The following is a 22,714-nucleotide window of genomic DNA, read 5'->3' as shown; positions in this document are numbered from 1 at the left end:
TATATATATATATATATATATATATATATATATATACTACTTTTTAAATAACCATTTTGTCTGAGACACTAGATCAGTAAATACTACACTGCATTATGTCCCTCCGAAAATCTCAAATGCATAGAAGGCTTTCCACATACATATACAGTATATTCCCATGTTTCTTTTCATTTGGCTGACCAACTCTAGTGGACATAATGATGAAATACGTTGATGGAAAGACAGGTTGTTGAAGTGAAAATAAAAGCTATGTTAAATGGACAATGCACCCAAGTGATCTTGTATCCAGTGATATAAATTCCCAAGACGACTGTATATTGTAATTACCTGATTGTGTATTTACTATGTATGGCTCTAGAGCACTTAATTCAAGCAGAGCTGCACCATTGACTTTATTACTGCATCCCTGATTCTGACAAAACACAATCATATGCATTACAAACTTTACAATTGGGTGAAAATGTGTCTGTGACATTAAAGTTACATTACATACAGTACATATGTGTATGTGTGTAAGTGTGTGTGTGTGTGTGTGTGTGTGTGTGTGTGTGTGTACCATCACAAGAGGTGTTCTTGCATTAAAGCACAGTGAAAATAAAGCACAAGATCACTTCTATTTGCTCAACAAGTCTGTATAATGTTCCCTAAATTGACCACCAACAGAAATACAGCTTCTCATTTATACAGTGTTCAGACTGCAGGTACGGTACATAACCTCACATAATGTACCCTGCATTCCCAAGAAAAAAGGGGTCCAAAAAAAGGGAAAACTTATTTCTCAGGAAACAGAACGCACTACTGACATTGATGCTTGGTTGGCAGCAAGCAAAAAAGGAGGCCACATAGTGCATTTTTCTGTAGTGTTGCTACAATTTCATAACAATAAAACTGTGATTTCAAGACTGATGGTGACAATGTCATGAAAAAATAGACAACATGTTAAAAAGTCAACAAATGTGCAGCTATTCTCTTCTGAAGAGTGTTCAAAACACCCAATGACAATGATACAAAACATGTGTTTGACTTCTTAATGAAATATTTTGAGGTGCAGTTCATAATTCAAATTCCTCGTGACGCATACATTAAAAAGAAAATTTGATATGTCATTCAACTGGTATGGCTTCTGGAACGCCCCATAACAAATGGGGGAAGTTTAGCTGCATGCCAAAATGAGTGTGATGCACAAAATGGCACCGTTATTGATGAACAGCGTGAACAGATCTGTGCGTTTCATGGGGGACTATTGTATGGGTCTGGTTTTTCTGTTCGATAATAATCCATCAATCCTCTGGCAACCACTTTGTACAGGCCCAGGCTTCTGAGCTTTTCCACAAGGTTGACGCTGAAAATGTTTTTCTGCCGTTCCTTTTCTCTTTTTACTTCACTTGTATCAAAGGCTTGTTGTCTTTCCTCTGAGGATGCGGTGAGGGAGTGAATGAGAGGAGGGCGAGGATAGGCTGCGGCTGAGATGCCATGCTCGGATACAAGTTGGAGCAGTCCGAGGGAGGAGGACGGGTGGAGGTGTGATGTGGACCCAGAGACGCACTCGAGGCCTGATGACTTCCTCAATTGCTCACAGCTCCCACAAGCGGACGCGCTGCGGGGCCGAAGGCTGGGGAGAGAACAAGGAAGAACAATGTCAGATGCTCCATGGGAAACTTTAGTCAGCTACACTAAACCACACCATGCTTAGGAATAAATGGATGTGAAGATGAGATTTGAACAAGTTGGTTAACCCTTTAAGACCGACGGGAGCGTCGGCGCTCCGGTTTGCGTGTGTCTGTTTAACAGCCTATAGAAACTGAAACCAAGTGGCTAGCTCAATCATTCTTTTTGCATACAAAACTAGAGATGTAAAATGGTCAGATCAAGCCTCCAACATGCGCATGTTGCGTTGTTTTCACCCTCTAATGAGTCTGTACAAAATGCGCAAAATGCGTTTCTCAAAAAAATCACAAAAATGCATTGCACGTCTTTGCACACATGATCTGTAGATCTGCGATTGATAGTAACGCCTTCCGATGGCGCATTGAGGTATCACGTTCGGTGCACATGGCAGATCAAGCCTCAACATGCTCAAGTTGCGCGGTTTCCACCCTCTAATGAATCTGTAATAATGCGCGTTTCCAAAAAAACACACAAAAATGCATAGCACGTCTTTGCACACATGTGCTATAGACCCGCAATTGATAGTTGCGTCTTCCGATGACGGATCCATGGACTGATCACGACATCACTTCCTGTGCACTTTGACCCCAGCTTGTGTCGCATGTAGTGACGTCAGAAGCAGCGTCTTTTGGCCATGCGTTTGACTGAATATATAATAGGTTTGACTCGCACTTGACTCCCATCTGCTATATGTTGATCCTTATCATTATTGTCTTTTTACCATTGCTTCATTCTATCATTTCTTTCTCGTTTATACACTCGCAAATACAAGCACATTCACACACACACACACACACACACACACACACACACACACACACACACACACACACACACACACACACACACACACACGTGCGCGCATGCGCGCAACGTTATGTCAAAATGAAAGTACACGGACGCACCGATTTCCTTCTGCTCATCGCCTTTATTTATTTATTTTATATTTATTTTATTATTAATTGTTCTGACAGGGTCTATTTAATTTATATTCTAACCAATTCAATGTTCAATCAATGTTCAAAAGCAAAATGTTATCTGTTTGACCACAAATGTAATTGAATATTTTACATATGGCATTTTACTCCCCTTTTTTAAATGAGTGTATCTTAAAAACTAATTGATGTAAACAGTTCAAATCAATTCTGTATAGTTTTAAACTGTTTTATGCACATTTTTCTCATTGACAAGTTTGAGGTTTACATTTATCATTTTTTTGTATTAAATAAAATATGTAGAATTTTTGTAAAAAAAATTGTTTTTCTTTTTGTTTATTGCATTTTTGAGATATTTATCTAGCTACTATTGATTTTTTACAAACATAGCCTTCAAGTAGAGAAAGTAAGGATTATTTTGATGTATGGCATATGAAAATGCTCAAAAGAATGACAGCACAGCATGTAAAAATAGAAAGATATACTCTGGTGGAACTGTTCTATGGCAGGTCATAAAGGGTTAAAGGATAATTCCGGTATTTAACACCTTGAGTCTATTTTGTAGTTTGTTTTGAATGAAATAGAGTGGTGGACGTAGAAATTTTGACAATTGTTCCTGTCTCGACTTTTTGACTATTTTAGAATCGCCTGTGAGAGCTTTAGACTGGTTGTCTATGGGCATGCACAAACATGTCCTTAAAACAACCCTTAACGTTCATTTTCAAAACTGTGCAACTTACCGAGGGGTTGGTGGTGTTCGTTGATGATTAAAAACAAATATATCGGCGCAATGTATGCTTTCAATCCGTTTAGTTTGTTATAGTGGAACTATTTTTTCAGATACCTCACAACCGCGTTTAAACTTCCGCTCGATATTTGAGTCTGAAGCGTTAGCACACTCCCGACCACTTGATGGCGACAACCAGGGCGCGGTACGTAACACGGTGTCTAGCGCACCGTAAAAAAAGTTGCTCTGCTCACGCTAGCCTTCTGAGAGACGGAGAACCGAGCGAAAAGACTACAACCAAATGTAAACAGACCCCTTTCCTTTCCTGGTTGCTAGCGCAGTAATATCAACGAGCACTGAGTCCTCCAGCAGACATCAATGCAATTTTAAAAAATGACAACAAAAAAAAACACGACAGAAACGGTATTTCGCAACGCTACTTGTTTCAGAACATCAACGAACACCACCAACCACTCGGTGAGTTGCACAGTTTTGAAAATGAACGTTAAGGGTTGTTTTAAAGAGTAACTAAACCCCTGGTCAGAGCCTGACTCCACCCACTAGCAATATTTGAAAAATTCTGAAAAAATGGGCAGACCCCAGCGGGGCCAGGGGGCGTGCACCTGAGACCCGCCGTGAGTGACAGCTGCTGTCAGACTCTAAAATAGAGCGAGACTGGAGTGACGCAAGTAGCTGCCTTTGCAACAGAGCGGACATTTGAAGTCGAGGACTTTTCTCCCTCACCTTCACTCACCTGAAGTGGATGAGGGTGAATTGTATGTAGACACAGGGCCAAATCCATTCGAGCCGCTGGCTCAAACTGCGGTCTTAACTCCCGCATCGCGACCGGCATCTGATGAGTTTTGTCGTCGAGTTGATCTCAATAGCGCACGCTCTGTGGGCATGTATTCATATTTATATTCTGCCGCTATGTGAAAAAATCCAGCAAAATACACCGGCTCGTTTGTCGACCCCAGAGGATTAACTTTATCCTAACCATAAATTGTGATTAAAATATCCATGATCACTCACATCAAGACGCCGTTGCCGTGGAGGAGTCCATGCAGGACGAGCAGTGTTTGGCACTGCGTGTGGAGAAGCCCATGTCCACCTCTATTCCGTTACTATCCTGATCACTGTACTAAACACTGATAAGTCTATGCTAACTTGAAGCTATCCTAACCGTACTATGCTACTAGCTACACAAAATAATCTAAATTATCTATATAATGCTATGCTAAATAGATGCAACAATACTCTATCCTGATTGTTTTCATAAATAACTATATAAATGCTATGCTAACTAGATGCTAATATATGCTATCCTGATCGTTTTCAATACTCATAAATCCAACTCCTGACTCGCTACAGTAGTTTTGACGGAACCAGATGCTTTTATACCAGGGGCTGCCAAGGGCGTGGTGAGCTCGCACCAAGGGTGTGACAGAGTGGCGTCTGAGAGTTCGCTACGTCAGAAAGTACCCCTACTGCAGGAGCTTTCCGTTTAACCTGAAGAGGGCAGCACTCAGACGTTTTTACACCATATATTTGAAAATCAAAACACTTTATACTCAATTGTCAAAAAATGTACTCGAATCAATGAACAGCATTTATGAAGCTCCATTCTTACAGATCATTAACTAAAAAAAGTTGTTTTGGTGTTTAGTTACCCTTTAAGGACATGTTTGTGCATGCCCATAGACAGCCAGTCTAAAGCTGTCACAGGCGATTCTAAAATTGTCAAAAAGTCGAGACAGGACCCATTGTCAAAATTTCTAAGTCCACCACTCTATTTCATTCAAAATAAACTACAAAATAGACTCAATGTGTTAAATACCGGAATTATACTTTAACAGGTTCAACAGCATTTAGAAGAAGATTTGACATGCACAGTCTAGTATTAGTAAGTCATTCTCAAAAAAATATTTCAGTCATGATAAGGATTTGAAATATTCAAGAAACCAATGACATTTTAATGATATGGTAAAATCTGAAAGAAAAGTTCCCGGGTGAAGCATTGCTGAAAGTTTACAGAAAAGCAAAGCAAATTGCAGAGTTAAAATAATTCAAACAATTTGAAAGAAAAAAAAAGAGCAAACAATTATAATAACGCAAACAATTAAGAAAAAAATGTCAATTTTTTATGTCAGTGTTAAAAACTAGTGTTTTTAAAGTACAAACATGTTTAGGACTTTCAAAGTCAGAAAGTTATATTGTTCTATGGAGCCCATAAAGGGACTGGTGAAGGAACAAAAATATGAGATGGGAGGAAAAATACTTGTCTATGCTTTTGGGTTCCCCCGAGAAACTTTGCATTCACTCACAAAAAAAATAAATAAATAAATAAAAAATAAAAATATTTATATATTTATATATAATATAATATAATATAATATAATATAATATATCATATTTTTTCCATTACAATGTCCCTTTAGGGGCTCCATACTGTTGCTCCAAATGTAAAAAAGGTGATTTACCCATGATGTTGAAAATTATTAATATACCTTTAAATGTATTTTTTCCCACTTGGTCCTGAATGTTAATGTAATATATTTTATTAGAAAATGATTTAAGGAATTCAAATTTGTATAATTTTTCACTGGCGTAACAATCCTTGTTTAAAAAAAATAAACAAGGATTGCAAAAATAAAATCGACTCAAATAAAATAAGTGAAACTTTACAAAAAGGTCTCATTTGTTAACATTAACTAATGCATTAACTAATATGAACTAACTGTGATCAATGTATTTTTACAACATTTATTAACCTTTGTAAATGTTAGTTAATAAGATGCTCACCATGCAATAACATATGTTAACAAACACAACATTCGATCTTAAAAATGTACCGGTAAATGTTAAGATTAATAATAGCTAAGAATAATAAATGCTGTAGAAGTATTATTTATTGTTAGTTCGTGTTAACTTATGAAACCTTGAAATAAAATAGTCCAGATTAGTAATGTCAACTGTATTTCATAACTTCAGTGTTTTTTGAGAATGACATTAGTACATTCATTTTCCTTAATAAAACATGATCTTTGCAGAAAAGCGTTATGTTAAAACAGATGTGCGATGCATGAGACATAACAGCACTCATACCTAAACCTACTGCATATCTGAACAGGAGAGAAGACGGAATCAATCAAAACAAAACGTCATGAATCTGTTATGCTACGATGTTTTTTAGCATATGAATGAAACCTAAGGTTAGAGAGAAAGAAAGTTAGTGAATGGATTTCACAATTGCACGGATGATCCTAGTAAAGGGATCGAAAAGATCATGCCTGACACGTCTTACTTTACGGAGGATGGTATTATAACTGTACAAAGAGCCGGTTCCAGCGTTTCCTGTTACAGAGGGAAGGAGGGAAAATAAGCAGGAAAACTAAAATATAGTCCTAAAAACTAAAAATTATTTATGATTGAGAAATTTGACACAGACATTACAAATATCCCGCTGTGAGTGCCTCGTTTTGTTTTTAAATGTAACAATTTAACCAATTTTCTAGTTTTATACTAGTGGTGGGCATAGATTATTTTTTTTTAATCTAGATTAATCTCACTGTAATCTTGGAATTGATCTAGATTAATCTAGATTAAAATGGCTCATTTGAATTCTCCCGAAGGCATTCAGAATATGTATGCTACACAAATAAATAACTTTCCAGGTAGTTTGTAAGATGGGCAGGGGCGGAGCTAGACTCTCAGTACAATGGGGGCAGAGCTTTATCGTGAAGTCTTTTTAAAATTAAAACGTGAAAAAAATGCATATGTAATAATGTGTCACTTCTTGATGAAGTAAGCTTATGTTAAATATAACACAAAAACTATCTCATTCTTTTCCTTTTAATGCCCCCCATTTATATTTTCTCTCCATTTTCGCAATTATACTCTACAATATACATTCACACCTCACTGTACTCCTGAGGCAAGTAGCCCTGCCTTATATGCTGTGTTTCGGTTGATTTATGACTAAGACGAGCTTCAGTTCACGCGTCGGCGACTCTGTCGCGATTATCTATTGTCTGCAATATTTATTTCTTATTTATTAAATAATGAAACACTGATTAAAATTAAGGCACAATTAATACAAAACCAAATTCACCTTAATGAAAGGCTTTGTGCTTTATGTTTGATGTTAAATTTTTAAAGCAGTCTTTCAGTGGCGCTTTCAGAGTGGTCAAGACCGTAACAGGAACTGTCACGTAACATTGTTTTTCCCTCATAAATGCGTACACGAAAAATAAGACAAAATTAATATTTTATGTTCTGTGGAGAGCCAACCCTTTTTCATCCGGTGGGTAGTATTACTTTTTGTACTTTTGCCACCTAAAAGTATTTTTTTTTGTGTCACATCCGTTACGGATGTGTATTTCCCTCATATTAAATATAAATCGCATAGACTGATAATTTACTAATATCTGGATAAACAGATGTTTCAATATATTGGTATTAAATGCCACTTACAGTGCAATTCGGCTAGGTAGGCCTATACATCTGCGCTAAAATATCAAGGTGAAAGTCATCATAGCTTGCGTAGTATAGACCCAGCTCCCAACCCAACTTTGAGAATAGATTAATTGCGATATTTTTTTATCGCCCGATAAGAGTCTCACGTTAACGCAGCACGATAACGAGCCACCACTATTTTATACGAATGTCTGTTAAAAGCAAGAGCAGGAGAATTTTGATGGATGAGTGACACAGTCCTATAATAATCACTGTGTGAATCATGTCTTACCTGGTGGAGAAGGAGGAGAGGAAGACAGAGGGATGGAGGATCTGACAGCTAGTGGTCGGGTGCGTGGGGGAGGTCTGAGGGACGCTAGGTCTGGATGAACTGACTGCAAGTTTATGTGAGAAAACACAAACACACGCTAAATCTCAGCTATGCAAGACAGCACTATAGCAAAAACAGGGTGGGATTGCTATGAACTAAAGCATGGGGGACAGGATCAATTTGGTCATTTAAAAGTACATACATACTGAAATCTAAACCCTTTTTAAAATTAAATGTGTTGCTGTACAGTAGGTGACGCGGTTCTTACCCACAGTGCCGTGCAGGAGATTGGGAAATTTGGACAGATCAGGCTCATCCTCCTCGAGGTCGTTGAGGCTGTAGACATGCTGAAAATCCCCATCCAGCTCTCTGAAGTCTTTGGTGAGGACACCGGGCCGTGGGAGCAGGATACCCCCCAGATTGGGCTTGGCCAGCTGCTGCCACTGGTGCAGAGTCACTGAGCCTGTGGGCAGTGGAAAGATTAAGAAAATGGAAAAAAATTAAGAAAATTAAGAAAATGTCAAATTAAAAACATCTCTGAAGACTTTGCAGAACATTTGTTATAATGGCACTAAACGATCACTAAACTTTTGCCATTTGCAATTCACTCTGCTAGTATTATACATTTATTAGTAGAAATTCTTCATTTTATATTTTAAAAATAGAATATAATCGCCTAATATTTTAAAGCCAGACAAATATTTTTCCATTCTCGCTTTTCTTTCTTTTTTTCATACTTATCTAGATCTGGAAATTGCTCGAATCAAATTACATACTTTTCAAAAACTGGGAAAGAACTCTGTATTTTAATAAAGAAGATGCTTATAAGTTTCACTGCTTAATAATATTTGAAAATCTACCTCATCAAAATCATGTGGGGCAACCCACATGCAGAAACATGATGGGAAAAAACATCAAACTGGAAATTATATTAAACAGAGGATCCCTGCATCAAATGATATCATACAGAGGATCCCTGTGTTTGAGTCAATAAATCTTATTTTAAGAATCCCCTAATTTGATAATGGCAAGATTAATTTTGGTTGTATAATTGTGCAACTCCTCAAAAATGTAAAGATATATATATATGCGTTTTTTTAATTTTATTTTTTATTTTTTTAAAGTACAATGAACTGAAGAAATTCAGCTGAACAACAGCCGAAATGCCTAATTTTTCCTGTTTATCACTGTAAAGCTGCTTTGAAACCATCTGTACTGTATAAATATATCTGTAAATAAAGGTGACTTGACTTTTTGGCTTTCCAAACCACAAAATCAGGGGTTGATCTAAATGTTTAGCTTTCGTGACTACTTGTGTGCGTATCTACTGACCCTCCAGCGGCTTGACTATCTGCAGCCGTTCGGGCAGGTACGAGCGGGAGGAGCCTGTGCCTGACGAATGCGTGGAGGTGCCAGAGTAGTTAGTTCCTGTGGATGCAACGCTGCCATTGGGCGTCAAGAAGCCGCTGGACCCGCCGCCACTGCCGCTGCTTCCACTCTGCAGAGCGCGCAGTTTCCTTTCTCGCTCCACCTCGAAGAACGGACGCTCTGATGTGTGGCTCTCCTGGCGCTCTGAGAGAGACCGTAGCGCTTCCTCTAAATCCTGCCCACCGGGCGTACCTGGCTGGCCCAAACGCTTCAACTCCAGCAACCTATGCATGAAATAAGTTCGAATTCATTAATAATTGGTTCATTCTTAAAAGTGAAATTTTGTGAAAAATTTAAGAGAAACTAATTGTAGCAGACACTGACCCATGATCCTGAGTGTGTGTTGGAGACGAGTGCTTATCCTCCAGGTTGACGCTAACATTGTCTGATTCATAATAACTGGTCCGTGGTGTACTGACTCGACTAGAGCGCAATGATGCAGGGCTCGAACCCGCAACCTGGGGGGAGAGATTCTGGGAACGTAGCCGAGCCGCATGATTGACCACTTTCACCGTCTCAAACACCCGCAATGGATGATTCCTGCACAGCAAATTCAAAAGAATCACATCATATTGTTTCAGTCCATGGTTATTTTACAACATCTATATATACATCATGTACACTACACGTCAGGCACTGAATAAACAGAATTTGTTTTTGTTTCCCAAAAAATATATCTACACGTTAAAACAAAAATATGTATTATTTGAGATGCAAAATAATCTGAGATAATTAATAAAGCATATAGATAATAATAAAGCAACCTTTTTTAAGATTTATGCTAAGATTTGAAAATAGTGGAATGAGTGGAATCAATAAAATGTAATAAAACTATTAAAAATGCTCTCCTGATCAAAAGTTTTTTTTTTTTAATCTTACGTTTTTTTAAATCTTTTAATCAGCCTTGCTCACCGAGACTGCATTATTTGAAAAAAGATACAGTAAAACAATAATATTGTGAAATATTATTAAGCTTTAAATGAACGTTTTCTATTTTAATTTGATGTATTATATAACACACATACTGAATATTATATAAACACAAACTTTAATGTTAGATGCAATTAAACGTGATTAATCAATTCGACAGCACTAATTTTAATACATTTTAAAACACACTTTTTAAAATGTAAAAGAAAATTAATATTTCTTATTATCAATGTTGAAAAGAGTTGTGCTGAGAAATATTTACATATTATTTTTAAACCGTGATAGATTATTTTCTATTTGAAAAGCGAGTTAAAAAGATTTTTTGGAACATTATAATTCTCTACTGTCCCTTTTGATCAACAACAACATTGCATATTCTTCTGAAAATCTTACACACTTAATATTTTATTAATATTTATAAAATTATGTCTTGTTTAACAGATATTTAGATATTAAAAACGAATCAAAACCGCTGATTTTCAATATATGAACAGCTGTTACATGTACTCAGGTGACTAACTTGTACTCAGTGGGTGCTGGGCTGTCTAGGCCCTTCCGGAAGGTTCCTTCAATCTCAGCAGCAAGTGAATCCATTGGGAAAACCGCTGCCAGGGTGCTATAGCGCTGCACAGTGCTGTTGGGCAGACTCTTATTGCGCAGGTTTTTAATGTCCTCTCTGGCTTCATGGAGCATGTCCTCACTTTCCGAGTACCTCTCCTGAAGTTCCTTCAGCTGCCACCAGAGGGAGACAGAACATAATAAATCGACCAGAACATAATAAAGCCACTTCTTGAAAACAATAAAAGGGAGCAGAATGCTGTGTGAACACAGTGATATTGTGAGGATTATACCTCTGTTTTAAGCTGCGCCTGGGATTCCCGGGAGGCATTCAGATGTTGCGTTAACTCCTCATTCTCAGCAGTGAGCTGAATTTGGAAGCAAATTTGATTTATTTATATAAATGTATTCTCTAACTGGTGTTAAAGATTAAATAGAGTTTGCGTGTCTAACCCCTTTGCAGCGCTGCTCCAGGTCGACAATCTGTCCCAGCAGGGCACTAATCTCCTCTTGTTGTCTTAGCGAATCTTCCACCTTCCGGGCCAACTCATCTGACAGAGATACGGCCCGCTTATTCGCTGACGCTGGTGAGAGAGGGAAGAAGAGGAAACTTTAGTTTTTAGTTAACTTACTTGAGATATCGAACGATGAGATGGTCATTGTGGGTAATTTACTCACTGAGTTCGTCCACACACACCATCATAAGCCGTTGCTCTTGTTCTTCGTAACTGTTGGTCTCAAATGTTAACTCATTAGCCTAAAAGAAAGTGTAACAGGTGTGAAAACATGTTTCTAACTGTAGCACAACTTTGATATTTTTTGGTGAATGTATGTACGTTAATACGTGTTAGAACACACCTCTGTGCGCAATTTGAAGTTCTCCTCTTCCAAACCCTTGAGTTTCTGTTGCAGAAAGTCGTAATTGACGTAATTGCTGAGAGATGTAGACGAATCATTCCGTATAAGCCTGAAGGAGGACACACTTATCAGAATGAAGTCATTGAGCACTCTGTCTCTGTGTGTGTCTGTGTGTGTTTGACTCACAGTGTTTCTGAGGCATGCTCTATATCTTCAGTGCTGGCATAAAAGTGCAGGAGATCATCTCTCATGGAGAGCTCATGACGCAGCTGAGAAATCTGTAAGAACAGACCCAGAATCAGTGTTAAATTCCATGTACCACAAAACACTAAGTGCATTTTATCTATTATATCATTCCTAAATTAGGAAGTATACTGCTTTTAAACTATATATATATATATATATATATATATATATATATATATATAGAACTATATGAAGAGTTCAGATGCAAAAGCCTCTAAGTGCAATTTGAAATTTTCTTCTAGAATGATAATTTTTATCAAGCTTGTATATTTAAGTTCAGTGATTTCACTTAAATGGCAATGGTAATTACCTATTAATTGTCATTTAAGTGAAATTACTGAACTTAAATATACAAGCTTGATAAAAATCATCATTAAAGAAGAAAATTTCAAATGGCATTTAGAGGCTTTTGCATCTGAACTCTTCATATACTATATATATATATATATATATATATATATATATATATTAAAATGCTTCTTTAGACAAAATACTAATACCTTATAACTGTTTAAAAGAACATTTTCAATAAAAAATATTATCAGTATTTGTGCACTCTCAATTCATTTAAAACCTGATTGTATACAGTATATTCTTTCATTTGACCAAACTAATTTTTTTGAAGATTTTTGAACTAAACTCTTGTCAGACCTGTAAAGTTCTTAAAAAGACCAAAAAAACACCATAAATGTGTCATAAAAAGATGATGATCAGCAAATTATATATAGTCACACTATAGTATGCTTGGCACACATATGTACAGAAAGAGGAGTAAATGCAATAAAATCATTTACAGTTGAAAGTGAAAGTTGAAGCTGGGTTAAAATGAAATTACACTTTTAACCCAACATTTGGGTTCGTCCATATTTGACCCAAATTTGGGTTCAAAAAACCCAGCATTGTTTAGAGTGCACAAGCTTACATATTTGGGGGCAATGGGAAAGAAATGAAAGATTTAAATGTACGTATGCAATATGCCTTTAAAACAAGTTGAAAAATACAATATTTTAGCAATAATAACCTCTTCCTGGGCAATTTCCAGCTGTTCGTCCAGTAGTTTGTTGCGTTCAGTCAAGGCTTTATTCTGCTTGAGCAGCGATTGGCCAATCCGGGCTGCCAATTCCAGATCCCGCTCTTTCTGAGGATGAAGACAAGCATGTGCGGGACTTTTATTATATCATCAAGGAAATACTGCAATTGTGACTATTGTGACTGTGAAGCAAACCTCTCACCTCCTCAAGCAGATGCGTAACTGCCTCAATGTCATGATACGTCTTTGTGATTTGACCAACTCTCTCTGAACACAGCACTGCAGAGGAAAAAAGATAATGAGAGAGTATGAATGTGAGAAAGACACATAGGGTTGGCTGATGTGCTCATGATAATTGACCAGAAACAATGTAATAAAGATGATAGATTTCAGAATAATGTCACTACAGTATGTGTGTCAGAAAACACCTCTGATGTTCAAATGGATTAAACACTGCTTATAAATGTGTGATCTATGTGGAACTGTCAATGTGACCCAACCTCGACGGGACAGGTAACAGAGACGTCTAGGCAGTCAAGAACAAGAGCCTCTTAGCCTGATCCTCATTAAGGATTCATTCTCGTTTTCATCTCTACTTATAAATCTACTGGCCTGCGTTACAAACATCTTTCCAGACCACTGGTTCCCCACTAGGCATACTTTTTCAAAGGATTTTCATTTTTCTTTTATGAAATCTTAAAATATAATATAATTAATAAAATATAAATTAAAAATATATATTAAAATATCTTACAGATTTTTTTAATGTAAAACACAATGAACATTTCAAATATAATTCTTGATAAATACATATATAAATATAACAAATATTATAATATTATTAAAATATACATATTAGATATGTATTTAATATTACAATCTAATATTTTTATTGTTGTTTTTTTAAAGGAAAGTAAACCAGCAAGATTTATATATTTGCTAAAAGATATTCAGTATAAAATGAGTTATAAGGAACACAAATAGCCAGTTTCCATGCAAAATTGCTCAAAACTGGAATATCGCATAACACATTTGCGGATGGTTTTCATCCCATGTTTTTGAAGAGAACAAAATCGTCACTTCCTGGGACATTGGTGCAAAATATCTTTAATAAAAATGGAAGTGGCTGCAATCAGGAAGCCACTGTTTTGTTTTGTTTTTGTTTTTTTTGTTTTTTTTCCACAAATGTTGTGCATCTTTGCATATCCATACTTCGTTTTTTTTTTAATCTGATTAAAAAAAATGCACAAAAAAAAAATAGTTGATGGAAACATAGCTAATTGTACTTGATGTAACTGTCAGTATACGTGTCCAAAAAACACTTCCCCACATGAGTCACATTCCCTGGACACAGATCCAAGGCAGGATTTTTGGGTGCTGCTCTTAAATATAGACACTGCTTACTTTTATTTATTTATTTTTTAAATAATAAATCCAACCATAAGTGCAATATATTCTGCTGTTTTCTTTCAGACAGGTATTTTCATTTGGTTGGGTCTTGTTTTTCCTTGAGGCATAATCAAATTTCAACTGGAATGAGACGTGTTTGACTTTGCTAAAATAAGAGCTTGGCAGCGCTTCCCAACTCTGCAAACGAAGACTTGGCTCAGAAGAGTCCACATTAATAAAGCTTTAACCTTCTACACCAGGGACAGTGAAAAGCACAGCAAAAACTGTGTGATAGCAAGTCAAATAACAAAGATCTGCTGTGGCTTGCAGCAGATAGTGTTGCAGACAACAGGGAAATTGGGAAAACAAAACTAAATGTAAATAATTATATGCAATTGACCACATTAATGAACAGAGTTTGGAAAGCAAATCAAATAGCCCAAAAAACCTTTGAAAAATCTTTTTGTTTTTGACTATGCATCTAATGAAAGTCTAGTGTTTTGAATTATTAAATAAATGAAAATACAACTTTGACTTAATTAAATATGTGGTTACTTGGAATGACAATAATCAAGATTTGTGCAATCACAATGTGTTTTGGATGGGAATACCATGAAACCACTGAAAGTCAAGACATTTAGAAACTTAAACTAACTATTTTTGTTCATGCGATGACCAATTTTCGTATATTTTTTGAGAAGCAGTTCAGCGCAAGAGCGAATGTAATGATTATTGTCAGCATGTGTCCTTTCATTCAGTCCTCCACAAGCTCTGGCCAGTGACGGAGCCGCTGTAAATCTGGAGTAAATCTGCTCACCTGGCCTAAAAAGAGGTTCAGGTCTGCTGTGATTTACGTCAATGACAGAATTAAGAACATTAAGGACAGTAAGACAGTAGTCTGTACTATGTGACACTGGACTGAGCTTCTGTGGGCAGGATAAAGTGAATGGACAGATTAAAGTGATTGAGCCCTTGTGAAATGACAGCAATGGACCCTACACCCTTCAAAGTATAAATCAGGAAAAAATTGTGATGAAATGTTTTGCTATGATTAAAACACAGACTTAGATACAGAATTCAGAGTTCTGTAAATGGGATGTACAATTTTAGTACAATACATATAAATATAGACCTCAAATGTCTTTAAAACACACTTTTAAAAAAGTTAGTAGCACACATTAAACAATTATCTGCAAGCCAATTTATCCATCTACACTTATAGTGTAGAGATGCTTATCAACGAGGTCAAAACTCCATAACCTTGTCCATCACTATGAAAAACGAGGCAATATCACACAAGGACAAAGACACTGTAACCACATATTTGAGGTGAAACAACACTGACATCTTCAGAGAAGCACAAACCAATTCTTCTGCAGATGATAATGAGGATTTATTGACATGCTGTGCATGTTGATCAATACCATCTTTAGCAAATAAAGACCTTCACGATTCACATGGTGATGATGACTGCTGTCTTCCACTATTTGTCTCTTTATCTTTCTCTGTTACCTTGTACCAGCTCCCTGCACAGTCCCTCAGTGTCGGGTTCCTCTTCGTCCTCTGGTTCTTCATCGTCTTCATCGTGGCTTGTGCTGCTGTCTCTCTCGCTCTCATCCATTCCCGAACTGCTCCACACCTCAATTTCTGCACTCATCCTTTGATATGATCTGTCTCCTCTGCAATGCGGTATGTCTCTCTCGCTCTCTCTCTCTCTCACCACAGTCTGTGCCAGGCTGATTTAAGACACGTTAAACAATCCGTCTGTGTTTCTTGCGACTGCGAGTCACCACGGCTGTCCCCTAGGCTTTCACTGATGCACCTCTACGCATGCTGATGTTGTTATTGAATCTGCTGTGAGTGTGTGTCCCTGCAGCTCATGCCTGATGGCAGCTCAGACTCACCTGGCTGCTCTGAGAACAGGAGGACACCAACTCTGAGAGGAGGGGCGGACGGCTAGTGGAAACTTAGAGGAGTACATGAAAGACCAGAGGATTTGTGCATGTTTTTGCAGGCATTTGGAGTCTTGGAGTATTGCATCATGTTTATTTGTGAGAGATTTTTGCAGATTTGATTTGAAACAGCTTGTGTTATCGCACAGATGGAACACCCTCCCCTGTTCGAACACAATATGGTACCTTCCAGATTAATGCCATAATACTGCAGCACAACAGACGGACACTCCCACACTCGCAGGATACATCAGTGCTGTTATTTTTAACTAAAAGAAAAACTATTCAAAATATTGAGTTTTTGGTAAGTGACATAAAGCTGAAATAAAATAAAATATAAATATTAAATGAAAAACCTTAAAACAAAAATTAGAAATGTTGCCTTCACAATAAAGTGTTCCAGACTTGCTCCAAATCTGTAAGAGTTTCATTCTTATGTTGACACAAAAGAAGATATTTTGAAGAATTTTGGTAACCAGACAGTTGACCATATAGCCATTGATTTCCATAGCAGGACAAAAAATACTATGGAAGTTAATGGGGTGTATCAACTGGTTACCAACATTCATCAAAATATCTTATTTGTGTTTTATTTGTGAGCAGAAGAAATAAATTTAAACAGATTTGGACCAACATGAGAGTGGGTGAACAATCCCTTTAAGCTCTGTAGAAATATTTTAAAATAATATAAAAAATAACAAAAGGCAAAAGCACATACAAATTAAAACTAAAAATACACAAATAAAAAGGTTTAAATATAAAAATGTAAATATAAAAATTAAAAATATGAATAAATACAATATACGGTAATAGTATATAAATAATTATAATAAAATGACATAGACAAATGATTTTTAGTCTATGAGTCCAAAACCTCCATTTATGATTAAAGCTGTCAATCCCTCCACCCCAAAATTCATACCTAGGTACCACTGTTGAATGCCAAATGACAGTGGCGATGTGAAAACATGGTATCGAACACTGTATATCTTTTACTCTTTTTTCTTCAGACATGATGCTAAAATAATCTGGGCCAAAAGGGCTCTATCAAATATTAAACTACACCAGAGTACATTTTTCATTGTGGTCAGTGGTTTGCAGGTCACACCATCATCACCACATGGCATGATGCACTTAAAATCTGACCCAGAAGACACTGAGAGTGAGAGTTCAAAAAGACAACACTTTGAGGAAACTTTACCAAGATCACCACAGTGGGAAGAAATAACCATTTCCTATTTGTGCTACAGTATACCACAAGTTCATTTATAATTAATCAACCTGGTGCAACTAAACACGCAATAGTTTCCACTTTCCAGACCCGACAAAGCCAAAAAGATTCTAATTTAAGTAATTGGCCTATAACCGAATCAATTTTGCTTAAAAAATATGAAAAATAAATAATTACTTCCTAGGTCAAATCTTATCAGATGTTTTAGAGCCCGACCGATAAAGGCTTTTGAAGGCCGATACCGATACAAATATTTTTGGGTTTTAAAATCCGATATTCCGATATATCGGCCGATATTTTATTTATTTATTTATTTTATTTTTTTACCTGGACATGATAGTCACAAATTTTGTCATGCTTATTTGAGTTAAGAGAACTGATGGGGATGTTCTTTTAATTGTTATTCAAGCAATGTACTGTATGTATCGTGCCCAACTCAACGAGTGTTGCCAACAGGGATGGTGTAGAGTGCCCTCTGGTGGACAAACTATACAACTCCAACACTCATGACATGGTTCAAGCATGTTTCGTCCGTTTTTATTTTATTTTTGAAATATTCATTTATCGGCCATTATAACTGCCGATACCGATAGTATGGAAAATGCCTAATATCGGCCGATAATATCGGTCTGCCGATATATCGGTCTGGCTCTAGATGTTAGTGAAACAAACTTGATAACACAAATATACATTTTCGAATTTTACATCACATTTGTCTGAGGCTAGATGGCTTTCTAGCTCAGAATGAAACGCAGGTGTCTAAGGTTACTAATTTATGCCAAGCCAATCATTTACAATCCCATAAATATCCGTATTCTGCCTTCAGTGAAATGATAACCATAGCAAATAAAAATACAAAATGGCAAATACAGTGAAACAAGAAAGACTATAAAAAACAAAATTGAAATCTCTAATAGAATACAGGCTTAAAGTGAACGTGTTAAGATAATTAGGCTAGAAATAACAGCTGTGTTTGGGCTGCAGCCCACGTGAAGAGATCAGTACACTGCAGGCAGGTATGAGAACACATTTCCATGCCAAACGGATTAGAGCTAAATTAGCAGCAAGTCCATCAGAGCAATCTGTTTCCTTTTCCATCATTTTAAATCGGTAAAATAAACATTCAATGTAAAAAAATAAAATAAAATTGCTGCCTTCAATTTTTAAGTACAATCGACTTAAATGTTTAAGTCATTTCAACTTACATTAAACTGACTTAAAAAAATAGTTGCATCTTGTATAATTTATTTTAAAAAGTTTACTTAACTTATTTTGATTAGTTAAAGCAATGTGAAAACATATGTAACCGTATCGATCATATAATTTTTTACAGTGTACAGTTCAAAACTTCAAAACAGATTTAGACTTCTCTGCTCGTCAAGGGCCGACTATTTATTTGATTAAAAATTTAGGAAAAATTTTGTTAAATATTATTTGTATTTAAAATAACTTTTTCCTATTTTAATATGTTTTAAAATCCCTTTCAATGGATCTCCAGCTGCGTTTGAGACGCGGTGGGAAGCCCATACCAACTATGCCATAGTGATCAATGCCCGTTCTGTGTGAAGTCCTTGCGCACACTAAGAAGCAAGCAACCTAGCCCCAGGAGAGGAGAGGTCTAGGTTATAAAACCTGACAAATGTGTGCAGAGAGGAACATCCTGTTGCATTACAAATGTCAAGAAGGGAAACACCCGAAATTAAAGCCATAGAGGCCACCATACTCCTCGTAGAATGGGCCCGCACAGCCATAGGTGAAGGCTGTCCGGCCGCTTCATAAGCCAATGAGATAGCCTCAATTATCCATTTGCTCATTACCTGTTTAGATGCAGGGCACCCTCTCTTGAGTGACCCAAATCAGACAAATAACTGCTCAGACTTACGCTACAGGGCAGCTCTATGAACGTAGGCGTCCAATGCCCAAAGTGGACATAACAGATTAAGTTGTTCCTGATCTGGGGTATTAAAAGGTGGAGGACAGAAGGACTGCAACACTAATGGGCCCCCAACATTAGCTGGGACCTTAGGAATATAACCCGGTCTCGGGTAAAGAAATGCTTTCACCATACCAGGTGCAAATTCCAGGCATGAAGGAGCAACCGACAGGGCATGCAAGTCTCAAATTATCTTGATAGATGAAATAGCAAGGATAAATAAAGTTTTAGGAAAGAAAGGATTTTTTCTGAAATCTCTTCAATGGGCTCAAAGGGAGCCAAAGCCAGACCCTCAAGTACAATGGCCAAATCCCAAGTCTGTGCTCTAGAGTGCAGTGCGAGCGAACGCTGGACCAATATTGATCCTCGTCCTGCCTTTTATTTGGTCAATCTCCCTTTTTCTCTTTCTACTGTCCTCCGACAAAACCTTTAGCAAGTTCTCATCCCAAGGTGTCATATACTGACACTTTTGACAATGTGTTTACATCCAATGCACATGGCACCCTTTAGAATTAATATGAGACTAGTGGTCTAACCCTAACCCTACACCAGAACTAAACCTCCCCATAACCAAAGAGTGTTATATTCATGCTAAAGGGTGTCATGTGCTTTGGATGTATACGCATTGTAAAAAGCATCAGTATATATGACGCCTTGGGAAGAGAATGCATTGAAAAAAAGTCTTGTTGGGCTCGCACGTTAGAATTTGAGGAAGCGGGGGGAAGTGATGTATGCCGTAAAGCAGTAAAATTTTGTCGTTTTTTTTTTTTTTTTTTTTGTGCGCGGGTTCCTACCCGAAATCTGAAGTTACATAGTGTCAGTAAAAAACGATACAGACACCGTCAGGCTATGGCAGACCTGTCATTCAACCTATTGTAAGTCGATGTACCATCACAAGGGTTTTTGAAAAATATTATAAAGTTTGAAAAAGTTACATAGTGCTGCTTTAATGCAATTTTATTTGTCTAGTTCACAATACATAATGTTTCTTTTGTAACACAATAATGTCTTTACTGTCACTTTTCATAAATTGAGGGTGGCCTTGCTATATAAAAGTATCAATTGCTTTATAAAGTATTCATTTCATAAATTTAAAAAAAACTGACCCCAAACTTTAGAACGGTAATGTATATCTGAGTCCAGCAGGTATTTCTTGTCATTCACAGATAATTTTGTGACGCTAAAAAAATAATTTAATAAATGCACTTTATATCACAACCATGAAACAAACTAATTTTTTTTTTCAATCCCGTTAAATCTCAAAGAACGCCTGTCTGAGAATCCAAAACTTTAGTTTAGCGAATCTGAGCAGCAGATAGAAACTGCAGTGCTGGTGTAACTTCAGAGCGCCTGACAGTTTGCCAGGTCGTAGAGAGAGAAGTCCCTGAGAACAGCAGAATGTCTCATTATCCTTAAGTAGTAAGGAGCTAATCCTCTTGATGGCATTTGCATCTGTGCTCCAAGAGGAAGGGATGTGGCTGGGATTACAGTATTGCTTTGGCAGGGTCAACAGTGGCACTAGAGCCTGTAATTGGTACAGTGAGCTGACGTACAGCCATACATTTTAATATATCATTTAAGATATTATAAAGACAACATGTTGTTTCCCAAATAAAATAACTACGTATCTTTCAATTGTCATTGCAGTACAGCCAAAACGCATGACTGAAATCATCAATTGTGGTGACATACATGAGGTGAGTAAATGATGATGACATTTTATTTTTGGGTGAACTATTTCTTATTCCCTGTTTTCTTTTCACCCCCAAGTTTTCTTAAAAACCTTATAAGTGGTTGGATTTACCAAAAATGGAAATGAAGTAGGCAGTGCCAAAGTACGCAAGTTGCAAAGGGCCTCCCCCTGCTAAAAAAAACAATAGAAACCATTACAGAATTCCTAATGGTTTTAATGGTTATAAAGGGAAATGTATTGGTTTTAATGGAAACTGTAATGGTCCTAGTAGGTCTCTATTGGTAATTTGCTTTCTTCTATTGGTGGCATGTTTTGTCTTTTTCTCTGTATTGGTTTTAATTGAAACTGTGATGGTCCTAGTAAGTCTCTATTGGTAATTTGCTCTCTTCTATTGGTGGTATATGTTTTCTATTGGATACCATTAAGGACCAATAGAACACCTTTGAAAATTATCGGTTACATGTTGGTTTCTACTGGACACCATTATGAACCATTAGGACTCCAATAAATGTAGTGTTTCCTTTGGTTTGATAATAATGATTTAATGTAGGCTACACATGATTAATAGGCTAGATACAGTTTTTAAAAACTGGTCATAGCCATTGGTCAAAACATTGGTCCCATGTGATCAGTGATCAGGTCAAAACCTGACCCACACACATAGGTTGTCCTAACCATTAAATATATTCAAATCATGACCAATACAAATTTTTAATGGAAACCATTAAATATGTTCAAATTATGACCAATATAAATTTTTAATGGAAACCATTAAATATGTTCAAATCATGACCAATACATGTTTGTAATGGAAACCATTAAATATGCTCAAATCATGACCAATACATGTTTGTAATGGAAACCATTACAAATCAGAACCAATACAAACTGTAATGGAAACCATTAATATCATTACCAATACAAATTTGTAATGGAAACCTATACAAACTAATACATCCTAATAGAATATGGCCCAAAACACACTACGTAATGGACACCATTTTGTAATGGTTTTAATGGTTAACGAATGATGGTTTGTAGTGATGTAATGATGGTTTGTACCATTTCTGTAATGGTTTCTATTGTTTTTTTCAGCAGGGCCGAACCACCAGAATTTTGAATGATAATGAAAACATGATGCTACATTCCATTCCTATCCTTTAAAGCAGGACGCTGATGCCCTTCCTAGTACATAACATCAAAATCAGTCAAATCATGTACTGTAACACGACTTTTGTAATATAGTCTCCTGCCAGACGTGTGCAATACTAAAAAAAAGTCAAGTTAAAAGCATATTGAGCTGTGAATGAAATGCTGTTCCGTAGGTGCAACACACAGAGAAGTATAGGC

The 22,714-nt window shown here is 36.6% G+C and overlaps 1 protein-coding gene across 3 annotated transcripts; it reads right to left on the bottom strand.

Moving 5' to 3' along the window:
* Window positions 1–8: 8 nt before the first annotated feature.
* hap1 (huntingtin associated protein 1) lies at window positions 9–16,622 on the bottom strand. Of its 3 annotated transcripts, XR_016148374.1 has the most exons (16): window positions 16,068–16,622; window positions 13,369–13,445; window positions 13,158–13,274; window positions 12,077–12,168; window positions 11,891–11,999; window positions 11,711–11,789; window positions 11,486–11,616; window positions 11,326–11,400; window positions 10,995–11,206; window positions 9,869–10,084; window positions 9,449–9,768; window positions 8,385–8,579; window positions 8,078–8,180; window positions 6,635–6,684; window positions 6,436–6,537; window positions 1,479–1,612 (listed from the first exon to the last, which is right to left on the bottom strand). XR_016148374.1 is itself a non-coding variant. In XM_089124868.1 (15 exons), the coding sequence occupies exons 1-14, from the start codon at window positions 16,210–16,212 to the stop codon at window positions 6,651–6,653; spliced, it is 1,905 nt and encodes a 634-aa protein (XP_088980994.1). In that variant the 5' UTR covers window positions 16,213–16,619; the 3' UTR covers window positions 1,478–1,612; window positions 6,635–6,650. The 3 variants fall into 3 exon arrangements, 2 of the variants coding, with proteins under 2 accessions (XP_088980993.1, XP_088980994.1); XM_089124868.1 differs by lacking the exon at window positions 6,436–6,537 and having other exon boundaries at window positions 1,478–1,612; window positions 16,068–16,619; XM_089124867.1 differs by lacking the exons at window positions 6,436–6,537; window positions 6,635–6,684 and having other exon boundaries at window positions 9–1,612.
* Between the last annotated feature and the right edge of the window lie 6,092 nt (window positions 16,623–22,714).

Source organism: Pimephales promelas, chromosome 21 (assembly GCF_988280905.1).
Source record: "Pimephales promelas chromosome 21, fPimPro1.hap1.1, whole genome shotgun sequence".
Taxonomy (NCBI): domain Eukaryota; kingdom Metazoa; phylum Chordata; class Actinopteri; order Cypriniformes; family Leuciscidae; genus Pimephales; species Pimephales promelas.
Note: the sequence above shows the minus strand (reverse complement) of the source record. Positions and strands in the feature narration are given on the sequence as shown.